At 42.3% G+C, this 15,827-nt stretch overlaps 1 protein-coding gene across 20 annotated transcripts in view; it reads left to right on the forward strand.

Annotated features, from left to right (window-relative positions):
* Window positions 1-15,827, forward strand: part of PCBP2 (poly(rC) binding protein 2) — a 31,542-nt gene that overhangs the window by 8,370 nt on the left and 7,345 nt on the right. The window contains exons 1-13 of one of the 20 annotated variants that reach the window (XM_049625593.1): window positions 1,740-1,864; window positions 4,243-4,384; window positions 4,941-4,964; window positions 5,056-5,088; window positions 5,461-5,577; window positions 7,093-7,224; window positions 8,229-8,356; window positions 9,361-9,448; window positions 11,293-11,385; window positions 12,502-12,543; window positions 13,802-13,874; window positions 14,377-14,415; window positions 15,362-15,414. In XM_049625593.1, coding sequence (XP_049481550.1) covers window positions 4,316-4,384; window positions 4,941-4,964; window positions 5,056-5,088; window positions 5,461-5,577; window positions 7,093-7,224; window positions 8,229-8,356; window positions 9,361-9,448; window positions 11,293-11,385; window positions 12,502-12,543; window positions 13,802-13,874; window positions 14,377-14,415; window positions 15,362-15,414 — 891 coding nt within the window. In that variant the 5' untranslated portion in view covers window positions 1,740-1,864; window positions 4,243-4,315. Of the gene's footprint in view, window positions 1-1,736; window positions 1,865-2,176; window positions 2,202-2,272; window positions 2,466-4,242; window positions 4,385-4,940; window positions 4,965-5,055; window positions 5,089-5,460; window positions 5,578-7,092; window positions 7,225-8,228; window positions 8,358-9,360; window positions 9,449-11,292; window positions 11,386-12,501; window positions 12,544-13,801; window positions 13,875-14,376; window positions 14,416-15,358; window positions 15,415-15,827 lie in introns of those variants that run through there. The other 19 variants (XM_049625594.1, XM_049625589.1, XM_049625602.1 and 16 more) reach the window with 19 other exon arrangements.

Raw genomic sequence — 15,827 nt, forward strand, 5'->3', positions numbered from 1 at the left:
CATGGAAATATACAGACATACACAGAGAAAGCAGTTTAATGAACTCCTATATTCCCATCACCTAGCCTCAGTAATTATCAACATTCTGCCAATCTTGTTCCATTCCACGTCATATTGTTTCCAATTTTTATTATAAAAATTACCTCTTAAAAGTTTACAAACAGTACAGTGATTATCCATAAACCTACCATTCATACTAAACAATTGGTAACATTTTCCCATATTTGCTTCAATTTGAAAGTCTGTTGCATACATCATGACCCATGCTCAATAAATACTTCATCATGCACCTTCTAAACAGCATTTCTCCTACATAACCACAATTCCATGATCACACTCAAGAAGATTAAAAATACTTCCTAATATTAGCTAATATTCAGTTTGTTTGAATTTCCTCAGTTGCCCCCAAAATGTCTTATGTAGCTATTTAAAAACAAGCAAACAAACAAGATCTGATCCATACCTTACATTTGTTATTTCCTTTTAAATTTCTTTTCTTTCACCTCTTCCTCCTTCTTTTCTATTACATTGCCTTATTAAAGAACCTGAGGTAGTTGTCTTACAAACTGTCCAACATTCTGAATTTGCTGATTATCTTTTTGCAGTGTGAGGTATATAACTTATTCCTTTATTCCTCATACATTTTCTATATGTTGCAAATTAGTGGTAAAGGTTGATTAGATTAAGCTCTTTTGACAAGAATATTTAATAGATAATGCTATGTATTTATTGTATCTCATCAAGGACCACATAATGTCAACGGGTATCCTGCGATTAGTGATACAAAGTTTGATCACTTGAATAAGATGATGATTATCAGATATCTCCATTTTAGATTACTTCCCCCCCCCCCCCCCCGTGCGATTTGTCAATTATGTGTGTGGTGATATTTGGCCCCATAATATCCTGCTCCCCTAACAGCTTTTCACTTAAAGTTTTGATGTTTGATGAGACTGGCCTGAATGAATTATTTCATTTTGGGTTGCAGAATGAATGGTGATTTTCTAACTCTTTCATTCTTTCTACATTTATTAAATGGAACTCTTAAAAGAGTTTTCCCTTAACGGATGAATTACATTCTTCCTAAGAGAGAGTAAATGCTTAATTCTTTGCTTTTAGTTACTAATTTTCAGAGTAAGGAACTAGTGTAAAAGTTGCCTTCAATGTGGCAAATTAGTTTTTTTAAATCTTTCTTTTATTTAAGTATCACTATAGACTACTGGGTTTTTCCCGTCTCTTCTCATTCTCTTCACCCACCCCTTTTCCCTCTTGTCTCCCTTTATCCATGGCGACTGCAAACTCTCTCCGTACTCACGCCTGGGATTTCCAATCTTTCCGCTAGGGGCCACTAACTTCCTCCCTGTTCTTACGCTGCCGCTCTATCATAGACTTAGCCATCGGCTACAAGGTATTGTCTCGTTGGTGCCGACGCTGTCCACGGAGCCGCTCTAGGCTGTAGGGAGGCCGTCCGCATTGCGTGGGGAAGGTTTGGAGGACGCAGTCGCCTCGCCGGCCCCCGGGGCGGTTAGCGCTTCCGGGGTCGGAGGGTGCGCGGGGTTGAAAGCGGGCCGCTCCGCCCCGTCCCCCTCCCAGACCAGCAGAGGCAGCAGCCGGAGCAGCCGCAGCCTGCGCCCTCTCCCGCCCGCCCGCCCTCCGCCCGCCCGCCCGCCCTCCGCCGCCCTCCACCCGCCCCGGGGTCTCTTTCCCCCTTCCTCCTCCTCCTCCTCCACCCCCCCCTTCCTCCTCCGCCCGCCCGCGGGGCCCCCCTCGCCTTCCCGCCCGCCCCTATTGTTCCGCCCCCGGCCTCCCGCCCTTCCCCTTCCCGCCCGCTCCCCTTTTCCCCTCAGTCGCCTCGCGCCTGCAGGTAAGCTTCAAAATTCTCCCTCCGCCCCCGGCTATAGCTTTCTTTCCACTCTTGCCATCTTTCTCTGTGGGCTCCGGTCCTCGTCACGAGCCCCGGCCTCGCGTAGTACCGCGTGAGCGCCTACCCCCTCAGTCTGCCTGGCCGGCCATTCACGCGAGGCCCTGGCTCAGACGCGGCCTAGTAGGCCTCGCGCAAGGCCTACCCCCCTCCCCCCGCCTTTTCCCGGTGGCGGCTGCGCAGGAGTCAAGGAGGGCGCGCGCGCGGTAGGGGGGGCGGCGGTGGATTTGTTGGTTGAAGGGGGTTGGGGGAGGCGATGGCCGGCTTGCTGGCCGGGCGGGTGAGCGCGGCTCCCCGCGGGGGTCAGGCGCTGGCGCAGCCACACGAGGAGGCGCTCCTAGCCCGGCCCCTCCCCCTGGATCGCAGCGCCCCCCCCCCGACCGAACCGTTTATTTTTTTTCCCTTCTCTCTTTTCTAGTGGAGGGATGGGGGGGGCATTTTTTAATTGGAAAATGCTTGGATGACCGAGGGGAGGGGGGCTGCGGAGTTAAAGAAAGGGTAAACGGGCTCCCAGTTACCGAGTTATTCAGGACGTTTTCTCGGGGTAACGAATTTTGAAATTACAAAATGCCTGCCGGTATAGACCCAGGCCGAGCTATTTATAGGAGAAGGGGTAATGGACTGCAGGATTAACAGCTGGATTTCTGGGATTGGGTACATTTATATTAACCTAGGCGGGAGAGGAATGACAGGGATTCTTGGATGTTTGGAGTTAGAAATGCACGTCTGTGCCTTAATCAAGAAATGGCTTTCTAATAGGTTTTTCAGTGTTCCTGCTCTTTTGAACTTGTGTTACTGTGGTATTTGAAAGTGATTCCAGTTACATTTGAGTGGGGATAAAGAGTTAAACTGCCAGTTTTTTTTTTTTTTTTTTTTTTTTTTTTTTAGCCATAGCTTATTAAAAAGTCATTCTTAAAGACGTAACAGTCTCCCTCGCCCCCCCAGCACTGTTGTTTTTCCCTGAGTGAAAAGTGTTGAATTCTGGGATTTTGCCAACAATTCTATTTTGACAATGGGGGAATGAGGTGCTTTGGGGATGCAAAGTCTGTCTTTTAAAATAATCATATTTTGGAGGTAACCACAAGGCAGTTTGCCATATACAGAATGATTTGGCAGCAACTTAAACATTTTAAGTGTTTAGGGGATGGGCTTTGTGTTGGAACAAAGTTAAAACAGTGGCTGGTTTGTGAAGGGGGAAACTTAGCTGAAAGAGAGATCATTGATGTTGACTTTCGAAGGGATGGTTGCTAAAAACCTCACTGGTGAAATTTATCAACTTTGGAGAACCTTTTTAAAGCTAATGCTATTAGGTCCTAAGGAGGTATCATAGGAAAAGGTATATTCACAAATTCTCTTTCTATGTTTGGTTAGTTATTCCAAGACAGAAATGTTAGGAATATTGTTTCAGATGATGGGTGGGGAAAGAGCTTTCTCTGTAGGAAAGGTTTATTCCTGCTGTTGCTTAAGACAACTATACAATAAATATTTAGCAGTAGTTTTATTTTCATTGTTTTCTTTGGAAGAAAATTTAAGATTTAATAGATTTGAATAAAGGTGGAGTGGTAACAAAGATTAATACGCAGAAGCAAGGCAGATTTTCAAATATGAGTGATTATCAAGTTGGGTCAGGAGAGGGGATGGGAGAAAGGACTCAGGATGTACTTAATGTATTGAGCCTTTTCCCAAAGGGGAATATGGAATCCCAGCCTTCATAGAGGCTTTTCAGATAGTGCCATTTTCAGTGAGGTTGTTGATTTAAATCTTATTAAAATTATTTGGTGTCATCTATCAACATTTGAAATTGTAATGTGAGCTATCTCTAAATTTTTTTTTTATCTAGAAATTGCTGCAAGTAAGAAAACTTAATGTGTCCTTTCTTGCTCTCAACCTGAGCGTGCTACTTAACAGGGAAGCAAAAGGTCATCTGTCTGTCTGTAGTTGATTAGTTTGAGGTCTGGCCTCATGATTTCCAGGTGTTTCTGTATCCTGTCGAATCTTATTCTGTTGAAGGACAACTGGTGCACGTTCAGCAGTTCCTTTGCAACCATTGCGGATTGAAGGAATCTTCCTCCTCCTCAGAGTCAGCGGAAACCTTACCATTAAGGACAGCAGACTGAAGAGTCTCTTTCTATACTCTATCAGAACCTGAGCTGTAAATGGTTGTCATTAGTGCAGTTGTGCTGGGTGTATACAAGCTTCCCGATGGATAGGCTGTCATATAAGGAAAAGAGTCAAAAAACATTTGTAACAGTGAAAATGACTTTGGGAACTATTTCTCCTATTGTTTTCCCCTTCTGATTTTGGTCATGTTTGCATTTCAGTTTTTGGCTTCACCCCCACCAGTGACCAAAGACTTGACCACTCAAAGTCCAGCTCCCCAGAACACTGCTCGACATGGACACCGGTGTGATTGAAGGTGGATTAAATGTCACTCTCACCATCCGGCTACTTATGCATGGAAAGGTATGCACCAGCTTGGGAAATTGGGTCATAGTAACTGCTCGGGGAGAGGCCAGGAAGAGAGGGCATGCATCTTGGAGCTCATCAGATTAGCACTGTGGGGCATCTGGCTTTAGCAGTCTTCTCTATCAGAGTAGATGAGAGTGTAGTGGGAAAATGGACATACTTTAGTAGGAAGCTCCACTGAGCAGGAAAGGCTTAACTAGAGGATGGAGCCAAAGACTCTCATACCTGGATAATAAGATTTTCCTCATCGAGATTGGTGTAGCTTGTGATAAATAGATAACCTCTGCCAAGACAATTTTGGGAAACTATACAGATTTGGTACTTCAAAAAATAAGTTATGTTAAACACAGAATAGTATTTGATTATTTCTGAATCATTATTCCTTCAGTATTCTTTGGTACCTTCAGTTATGTTTTGAACAAAGAAGAGAGTAAGCCTACTTCTCTTCCTAATAAATCTGAGTTTTTCCATTGTTTTGGACAGTTAAAAATTCCTTTTTATGATATGAACACTTGAGTTTCCTCTTATTTGACGCTAGTTTTCTCCATTGCAGGAAGTTGGCAGTATCATCGGAAAGGTAAGACTGTTTCACTTCAACTCTAATTACTATTTAGTTAGTCTTGGTTGAAACAGCAGTTGGAGCTCATTCTTGACTTTTCTTCTTACAGAAAGGAGAATCAGTTAAGAAGATGCGTGAGGAGGTGAGTTATAGGGGGCTGGGATGGGGGGCTAGTTTAAGGGTTGTTAAAAGCCCTTAAAGGCAAAATTTTTATTTAATGAGCAATTAGAAGGAATCAATAGGAGAATCTGGTGTTTTTCTGGCCTGGTTATTTGTAATCACATAATATGCTGGGAAATGTAGTTCCAGTAAGCCTCAATTCATTCAAGCTTTAAGGCAGCTTCTGTAGTGTTGAGGGCAAACATGAGCAATGTTTGAAATCCGAAATTGGCTTGTGTTAAGATCATGCATATAGGTAGCTTCCTTGGTCATCTTATTTGGGAGGGGCTGTGTAATCTGTATATGCTCAGACCTTTTTGTCTGTTAACCTCTTGGCTTTGTTTTTTTAATCCAGAGTGGTGCACGTATCAACATCTCAGAAGGGAATTGTCCTGAGAGAATTATCACTTTGGCTGGACCTACTAATGCCATCTTCAAAGCCTTTGCTATGATCATTGACAAACTGGAAGAGGTTCGTTTTCACTCATTCCCCCCCCCCTGAATCTTCATTTTAAAGAGCTTCTAGATAGCTCAGTGATTTTTCTAAGAGCTTTCTCAATTGAAGGCCAGACTGGATCATAAATCTGTAAATGGGTCCTTTACAAACCTCCTCTTCAGTGTTCCCAAAATTTAACCGTAAGTCACTTGAATCATTAAAAGGACTAGCTTGACTATTACTGAGGACTCAATGTAAAAAAAAAAAAAAAAAAAAGTGTGAAAACCCATTTTTTATTTTTATCTTTTGACCAGTAGTTTTGAAGGTATGATGGTACTGCATTGGTAAACTTCATGTCCTCTAATTTATAGTTGAATGAACTTAAATAAATGTGCTTTTGTTAGGTGCCCTGATGAACACTAATACATGCCATAAATAACATATCTTTCAACCTTGGGTGCAGTTGGGATTTTTAAGAAATTCAGTCTGATAACTTTGTGTCAGAGCTATACTTGGAGGAAGAGAATATGTTTTATAGGTTTTCAGAAGAAAAATATCAATGCCAGTTTTTTGGCAGAAGGAAGTTTTGTTTTTGTTTTTTTGTTCACCAAGATCCCTCAACCTTCAGATACTCTACAACCATTGCCCTAGGTCTTCAGCCTCCTCCCCCTCTTCAGTAATGCTGCTAATCATGCATTTGACACCACAGGCAGAGGAGAGCTATTGGCTGCTGCTTGGTTGGTGGTTGGATACTTAATGGTGCCTGAAATTTTATCCTGGCCAAGATCAGAAATGTTATCTTTTGACCTGCAAGGCTCTGCTAATCCAGAGCTTGAAGCTTAAAAAACATTCAGAAAATTTATTCGTACTTTAACATGTCCTTGACTTTAGGGGCTTATGTTTAAGCACTTTTCAGGTCTAGCTACTACATAGAGATTAGGCTGAGAAGTGATGTTTAAACCACTTAATCTTCAGAGGGCTAAATTTAACTAGGTTAAAACCATGGCTTTTTGGAAGTAGCATATTATGGGAAAGACAGTGGGCTTTGGAGCCAATACAGTCCTTTAATTTCAAATCTACAGCTTTTTAGATGTGATTGGGACGAGTACTTGGCCTCAGTTTCATTGTTTATATAATGGTGATTTTACCAAGAAATTAAAACAAATAGAAACACTTGCTTAATCTTTCTAATTTTCTAAGAGAACAGAATTGGTTATTTGAATTTGGGGTTGCATTGTTTCATCTGAATGTTTTAATTTTGACTTTGATATTGTTTCCCTTTACAGTCAATTCTGATTTCCAAAACAAACAGTCACTTTTCTTCCTCCATGAAAGAAACTGTATTTAGGGATAATCAGAGGAAGTTTGTAGGTGTTTTTATCTTTAAGGAAATAGTTGTTTTGGGGGTGGAGGGGGTAATATTTGAACTTTTGTTGATGGTAGATCATGACTGAAACGTCCCTTAAAAGGTTAAATGGTTCTTTTATAGCAGTTGTAGGTCCCAGGGATCTGCTTAAACTTAGATTCTTGTGTTCTCATTTCTTTTTGAAGGACATCAGCAGCTCTATGACCAATAGCACAGCTGCCAGTAGACCCCCAGTAACCCTGAGGCTGGTGGTCCCTGCTAGTCAGTGTGGCTCTCTCATTGGGAAAGGTGGTTGCAAGATCAAGGAAATACGAGAGGTTGGTGACTTTTGTGGTCTTGAAAATGTTTATTCTAAATGTGGCTTTCTCTGTTAATAGCTCTTAGTATGGCTTGGAAAAGTTAACGTTTGCAATGAAGGTTGTTATTAAAGTAGTAGTCCTAGACGATTATGATTTAATTGTGTATTGGGAAGAAAAGTATTACACAGTTGAGACGTGTATATAAATAATGTGTAGGATGGTTTTTGTTTTTGTTTTTTGGTTTTGTTTTTACAATTCATATATATCTTAACAGTAAGAAGGTTAACCAGAATTTCTGTTGCATATGATCTGTTTCTATTTTTCATTTGGCAATTTTTCCATGAGACTATATGCTTTTTTTGTGTGTCTAAAGAGATTAGAGTTTGATATGGAATGACAGCAAATACTTTCCTTGGCCAAACACCTAAATAGCAAGGGGAAAACAGGAAAGTATATTAGGATGTAGTTGTAATCCTGCTCCCTTTTAGGCTGGAATTTACATTGAATTACGGAAGCTTTTAATAGTATCTGGGAGTTACTAAATTGGATATTGGAATGAAATTTGAATGGCTTCTAAAGGAGTTTTTGGGATCATATTGTGCATGCCAGAAGAGCAGGGATTTTGGTTTTGTTTGATGTATTCCAAGCAACCTGGAATGGTGCCTGGTGCATAGAAGGGGCGTTATATAAATATTTGTTTAATAAAAGAATGAAAAGTGGGTGATATTTGTGGGGACTTTGATGGCTTACGAAGCTGTCATTAGCTGAAAGAAAACTATCTAGTAGGACCTTTTTCTTGAGAGCAGCTTAAATTTAGGCTGTTACTGACTTCCAGAGGCTAATTTATTTATAACTGTGATTAAACAGTCCTATCTGGAATAAGGGAAGAGTGGGAAGGGAGGATAAAAAGGGTAAAATAGGAAATGGGATAAGTATCGCTGCTGTAGAATTACTGCTTGGGGAATTGGAAGAGCATGAATCGTTTTTCTCTGATTTTTAAAAATTTTCTTTCTACCCCAAAGAGTACAGGGGCTCAGGTCCAGGTGGCAGGGGATATGCTCCCCAACTCAACTGAGCGAGCCATCACTATTGCTGGCATTCCGCAATCCATCATTGAGTGTGTGAAACAGATCTGCGTGGTCATGTTGGAGGTAAGCCCTCAGGCTCATGCTGAGAATGGGGGGAGGGTGATTGTAGGGAGACAGACTGATCTATATTTAGTAAGACTAGAATTAGGTGAAGCTGTTAGAAGCCTCCAGTGGGGGTGGGGAAGAGGTTCCGTGAGTTCATATTTTCCTCCCCCCCCCCCCCCCTTATAGTCTGAGCAAAAATAGAAACTGTTAAGCAGCCCTGATCTTTTGGTTTACAGCAATTCTAGCAGGGTTGGTAGGGGAAGATTCACTACTTGGTCTGAGTGGACAAAATATGTAACTGGGTTCCAGAGAAACTGAGTTAAGTTGCCTTTTGGATTACAGTATTTTGGCTATGTGCAACTTTGACGTATTCTTCAAATTAATTTCCATGTTTTAAGGCAGGATTATATTCAAAATCTTTCTATATGAAAAAAAACTTACCTGTGATGGTGTTTATGAATAATTTGTGAGGTCCTGGTAGTATATGCTATCCAGTTAAAACAAGAATAGCAAAATTAAGGGAAAATAAAACATTTAGAACTGCCATTGAGATGTTCCTATATTCATGAGAAAAGGATTTTCCAGTAGAATTTAGGAAAATGTTGATCGAGCCTTTGAACTACTTACCGTGTATATTTCTCTAGGCATAATATTTGGGTACTTTATTTCATTTCCTGTTTAGGCCAAAATGTAAGATCCTAAATTACCAACTTCATATATACACATAGAGGTTTGTCATGTTCATTAGTTTTATTTGAAAACATGGAAATAATGCGTAAATTATTACAGGGGAATCTGCCTTGATGAGAATTAGTGTGAGCTGTGTAGTCCACGGACCCATCTTACTGCTTTAAAGGCAAATAACTGCAGATGATTTGAGATTAGATCTAGCCAGAGACAACGTTGGTAGGTGAGGGGATGGAAATTAATACAGTTTTTAATATAACTGACCTGTGTGAGCTTAAGCCACACAGCTGAAGCAGCTTTGAAACCTTATCTCTTTTTGTTTTTTTTCCCCTCTGACTCTCTCCCAGTCCCCCCCGAAGGGCGTGACCATCCCGTACCGGCCCAAGCCGTCCAGTTCTCCAGTCATCTTTGCAGGTGGTCAGGTAAGAAAATTCTTATTGGTGGGCTACAATGAACAAGGATTATATTTGAAATGTAAACTTTGCCAGCAGCACACCAGGCCACTCTGCATGCTTGCTGAAACCTATACTCTGGCCATAGTTTGACCTGCTTTTAGTTTTATTTTTTGTACTGGAGAAAGCTCTGAATGCCAAGCTCTTAATTTTTAGCAGGCAATGGGAGTTTTGTAGGCACTCGGAAGAGGTAATTTACTTGGTAATTTAAGGTGGGTTGGGTTAGAAGAAAGGGTTAAATTGCCTTGGTGTCACTACTTCTTTCCCTTCCGCCCCCCACCCCATCCATGCTTTTTAATGTGTGGGGTGTTCTTTAGAGGTCTGAATAAAAGTAGCAAAGAATTGGACCTCTGAAGGAGATTCTGGATGGTGGTCTCAAAATTGGGGGGTTCCTAAACTTGAGTGTCCTACAAACTTCCCCTCCCCCCCCACCTCACCTCCCCTACTCCTACCCCTTCACTCCCAAACTCCAGTGTGTTGTTCCCCCAGACTCTTAACCTCATAAGCTGGTTTGAACCCACATGGCATAACTGAAACCAGCCCGGGGTAAGGGTTCAGTGTGCAAGAATAGAAGGGGGAGAGCATGTTGGGCTGTGGTGCTATGACCTTTGGTGTTAGAGTAAGAACACCAAAGCACCCCCTTGGCCTCTTTCTACTTCACCCACCTAAACTCTTGATCTTTGGCATATGGTTTATTCTGAAGTTAGATTTTTATGACAAGAGCACGGGTTAGACCCATGGTAGTTTTATGCTTTGTTGTTAGTATTTGAGGAGTAGGTAGGTCAGTTTTTTAAATGTTGGGGTTCAGGTTGAAATAGTGACCTTCATTTTGGTGGCTGCCTAAGCAAGCAAGTACATTGTTCAAAATGCCTTTTCCCGATGAGGGGCTGGCCTGTTACAAGCACACTTAATTAGTTCCATCTTGTGTTTGAATTGGGGGAAGCCTAAACGAAGTCCATCCCATTCACATTCTATTTTGAGTTGGCATAAAACTGAACAAGAATTTGGGGACTTAGTTTGTCATGTGCTTCTGGGAGCTTTCACAAGAAATTAATCATGTCACAGTATTAGCTTGAGACAGTGTAGTACGTTGCTTTATAGAAACTGGATTGGTCAAAGGGTTCCGACAGTCTGGATAGGCAGGATAAACAAAGGCCCAGAGTCAGTATAGTATAGCAAGGAGGCTTAGCCTTAGGAGTTTTCCCTTCTCCCCAGGAACTCCATGTTCCTGCTCTTCTGGATTCTTCCACTCCCATTTGGGATTGTAAAGAGTCCCATGCTGCATAGCAGCAATTCTCTATAATTCTTCATTTCCCTTTCCTTTCCTCCTCTTTCCACCTCCCCCTTCTTACCTCTTTGCTTCCCCCCACCCTCCCCCACCCTTTATTCAGTTGACCACCCTCTAAAGGCTTGCAGCTTCTTTCATGAGTGGCCCTTATTATTCCCACGGGCCTTTTTAAATGGACCCATTTATGCAACGTCCACAGATGGACCTGTATCTTTTGTTCCTTTGTGACAAAAGTGGGCTCTATAGGGGTTCAACTTAATCCCACAGTGACCAGTAGCTGGCATCAGCTCTGTTGCCCCACCCCTTCATTCTTACTGAAAATAGCCCAATTGTGCAGTGTGATACCTGCCACAAGGTAACTTTTTTTTTTTTAAATTCACTGATTGCAGCTCGTTTCAAATTGTGTCGTGAGCTCCTTTTTAAAGGAAAAGAAAAAATTAAACAACTTTTTTTGTGTGAATTTCATGCTGGTGACAAGGTGCCGGATTGACAGCCCTGGAGACTGAAATCCTCTATTTATCCACAGGACAGGTACAGCACAGGCAGCGACAGTGCGAGCTTTCCCCACACCACCCCGTCCATGTGCCTCAACCCTGACCTGGAGGGACCACCTCTAGAGGTGAGAGGGGATGTTCAGTCTCCAAGGCTCACTCAATCCTTCCGCCTCAGCCGAGACTGCCAACACGCGGGGGGCCAGTGGCGCTGGTGATTTTTGTGCTGTGGACACCACCTGTCCACGGGGACCTGGACTGACCCCCCCCACCTCATTTCACACAGGCCGCGTAGCCCACCAGATGGTAACACCAACTCTTTTTTTTCTTTTTTTTTCTTTTTTTCCTTTTTTTTTTCCTTTTTTTTCCTTTTTTTGTTGTTCAACCCTTCTTCCCCATCTCCCACTCTTCCTATCCCATTTTCACCTTCCCACCCCCCACCTGGGTGCACTTTTGGGGGTACTGGCCACTGTGATGTGAAAAGCTTCACATCCTGTTAACCAGCCACTCCTTCCCCTCCCTTACTGTTCCTCCTTGTCCCCCACCCCATTGCCCTGAAGACCCAGCTCCCTTTTCGGAGGTTATGGTGTGGGGGGAGGAGGGTGTAGTGGGAGCTGCAAGTGCCTTTTATGGAGTGGGAGGTGGGAGAAGGTGCAGGATTTAGAACACAGTGATTTATTTTATTTATTTGTGTTCCTGTGATCAGCTCCCTAGTGTTAGGGATTAAACTAGCTTCTAGTGCACTTAAGGTCTTTAGGCAGATGTAGAAAAAAATTAGATAGGGAAAGGGAAGTGTTATAGAACATGCTGTATAGGTTTATGCAGATACAAACATTCATGTCACCATGATTGGCATAAGGGTTGGGGTGGTTGAGGGAAGAGACCATTTTCCTCCTAGGCTGTCTTGTACAGAGGGAGAAAGGGGGCTTGGTCAATCGAGGCATTCCTTAATCCACTTCCCACCTTTTCATTGAGAAACAAATGTGTATTTTGCCTTTGATTGCAGGGAACTTGGCTCCCTTCATAGGCCTCCTGGAATAAGTCATCATATTTAGGTTTCAAAGAAAGCCAACTCAGGTCTGACTGTATTTGTGAGATACCATCTACTGCCTCAATCTGTGGCCTCCCCCATCTTTAGTTCAACTCTGGCTTCCTGGCTAGTTGAAATCTGTCTCCCCCTCTCCCTCTGGGTGGCTGTCCCTGATTGGTTTTTTTTAATAGGAACTGTTTTCCTCCTTTTGTAGGCCTATACCATTCAAGGACAGTATGCCATTCCACAGCCAGATGTAAGTTTTGTTTTCACTTCTTGTTTTGAAAAGTTCCCTTTCCCATCCAAAATTGTCTCACTCTTTCTTCCACATAGGCAGAAGTGAGTTGGGTCTTAAGCATATGGAGTATTGTTTTCCTCACAAGGTGAACCCCATCTTTTGGCCCTTAAATAATCTGTAATTAGGGCATAGTAGCACCTTGTTTGCCTTCTGATAATATAATCACTGGAAATTATAATCCAGCAAATTATTAGATTCTATTTTATCCTGTTTTCCAGATTACTGTGTCTAAAAAAGAAATGTTCTGTGGTGTATTATCATTTGTTATTCCAGGGCACAGTCTAAATTGACAGTGGACTGACTGCATCTCTTCATGGAGTCCTTTCTGTGGGGGAGGAGTGGGAGGTTGGGTTTGCCCTTGGGTACTGTACTCCTCAATTTGAGGTGACAATTTAAAAAGCATCTGGAGGGGTGGAAAAGGGGCTTATTTACACAGGGAAGAATAAGAAGCTGAATATTTGGGAATTCAACTCCATAAAACCTTTCTTGCCACTAAAAACTCCTACTTAAAAGTGCTGGTATTCAGATTTCCTTTAAGGGCATTTTCTTTCTGCACTTTTCTCTATCATTACTAACCCTTTCAGGTGCTGAGCATTAGACTTGGGAACTTGGGTTTGGTTCTTGGTTAGTGTTTGGCCCAAGAGAGAAAGTAGCCTTGAGGAGGGATTGTTGTAGAACTGCCAGGGTAGTGTATATATAGGTGAAGAAGAAACGCTGTAGAAATCTTTTGGTGAGGGGGTGCTGAGTCCAGTTTGGTTTCATCTTAATCTTTCTCCTCCTTGCAGTCTCCCTGCCCCCTCATCTCCTTCCCTCCTCCTGATAATGACAGAATCCTGCATGGTGTGTTTCCCTAGCACCACTGCACAGTTTGTTTACCTAGCCTGTCTGTGCTTGTCCCTGGGGCAACTGTTGCAATGGCTGCAAACACCTTCATTAAGTAGCCCACAAGGGGATGGTTGTTGGGCAGGTGCTGCTGCTTTTCTTTCACACACCCAAAATGCATTCATTCTCTTTACTGTGCCCTTTCTATTTCTAACCCTTACCTTCATATTTTGCCCCATCCCCAGGATTGTGGTATAAGCCCTATCCTATGTTGTAGTTTGAGTAGTAGAGTCAACTTTGGGGATCAGGAGCTCTGCATTTTCAAATTTGAATGTGCGTGAGCCCTGGCTCTCTTACTCTTCTAATGCCAACCTCTCCTGTTTCCTCCCTGCAGTTGACCAAGCTGCACCAGTTGGCAATGCAACAGTCTCATTTTCCCATGACGCATGGCAACACCGGATTCAGTGGTATGGATACCTCAGTGTTTATTTCTGTAAGGTGTAGTGCAAGACAGAGGCCAGCCCCAAGGTCTCAGTTTGACATCTGTTTAAAACATACTTCATTACCCAGCATCCTGCTGGTTTAAACTTGCCTGTCTTCTATCGCTAAACTGAAAGAGGTAATGTGTTTGTTAACTTGGTTTTCATTTGGGGTGAGTTATTCTAATAAAAAATAAAATAAAAAAAGGCCCTGGAAGGTTTGGGGTGAGGTCTGGGGATGCTTGTCAGGCAAAGGGTAGGCTGATATTTCTTCTAACCCATCCTCACTGCTGCCCCTTTGATCTGATTGGCACCCCCTTTCTCTCCACCAGCTATTCACAGATCTGGGTAGAGAATCCATTTGTGCCAAATTGTGTAGTTGTTTTTGTTTTGTTTTGTTTTTGGGGTTTTTTTTTTCTGTATAAGGAATAACTTGTCCGATAGGGTTAGGATGAGACCACCAAACTCATTTTCACTTGTATCTTAACAGGCATTGAATCCAGCTCTCCAGAGGTGAAAGGCTATTGGGGTAATGATTAAAAAAAAAAATCTGTAGTATTCTACTGTTATATTAATAAACTGGTGGGAGTCTTGTTTCACTGCCCATGACATACCAGCAACATGCACATGGCAGAAAGGAGCTGAGAGAGCAAAGGGGTGGGCCTGGTGCCCCTGAGGGTCCCTTGATGGATCTGGCCAACCCCCTTCTAAAAATGTTGAGTTTAGCAGCCACAGCTGAGAGCAAGACTAGCTTTGAGAGTTAGCCAGCTGACCTGGTTGGGTCCAGATGTCAGTATTATTGATGGGTATGAGTGTTTGCTAATGGGATTTTTTTCTTTTTCTTTGGAAAACAAAATAAAAACCAGAACAAATTACTGAGCAATTGAGCAAAAGACAGGGAATAAATCTGGAGAAATAAACTTTCCTCACCTGGCTGCCATTTCATTCTCTCTGACCTTCAAGTGTAGGTTAGGATTGGGGGAGGTGTTAATCTGATACAGGTATATTTAAAGCAACTCTGCATGTGTGCCAAAAGCCCATGGTACCCAGTAACAGGCATGATATTGGCACTGGTGCTAGTGAGCATCAGGTGAGATAAAATTGGAACACAACAGCAGCAGGAAATCCTAAGCAGAAAAGGGGAGCAGTGCAGAAGGACTTGGTTAGATTTTGGTCCTTTTTGAGTATACTACATTCCCTTGCCCCTTGCTTCCATCCCCTTATATGCTAATAGGCTGGGCTTTGCAGGAAATGGCATGAAATCAGCTCTTCTGAGTGTACAGAGGAACCTTTCCAGCATTATTTCTGTACCCTTTCCCCCTCTTTCCTCTTTGGAGGCTTCCAAGTTAGTGATGAATCCCAACAGCCAATGCTGGGTTTCCAGTTTGTTTCCTTCTGTTAGGTTAATGTGCAAATCAGTGGGGGGTTTGTATGCTTTGCATTGAACTTCCTTGCTCTCTTCTGTCTTTTAGCAGGTTTGGATGCATCTGCTCAGACTACTTCTCATGAACTCACCATTCCAAACGATGTAAGTATAGTTAATAGGGTTTCATGGGATAAAAAAGAGTGTTGATGCAATGTCATGCCACTTACAAGACCTAGGGAAGAAAATGGGTTTTTTAAAAAAGATCCCAAATTAAAAATTTTAAAGTATGTAGAATCTGAATAAAAACTGGTGGAGAAAATTGATAACACTATTGTGTTGAGGTTTCATGAGGCAGAAAGAACCTTTTTGTTTCAGATAGAATATCCCATCGGCCTTGGCTTCTTGTATAATCTGAAGCCTTATACTTAAAGCAGCAGTTGAATGTTCTGTGTTGTCCAGCATAATAGTCACTAACCACATGTGGCTATTTAAATTGTGAGAATAATAAAATAATTACCTCAGTTTCTCAGTCTCACTATCTACATTAAATGTGTTCAGTATCACGTTATTAGTGT

Source organism: Panthera uncia, chromosome B4, assembly GCF_023721935.1.
Source record: "Panthera uncia isolate 11264 chromosome B4, Puncia_PCG_1.0, whole genome shotgun sequence".
In the NCBI taxonomy this organism is placed as follows: domain Eukaryota; kingdom Metazoa; phylum Chordata; class Mammalia; order Carnivora; family Felidae; genus Panthera; species Panthera uncia.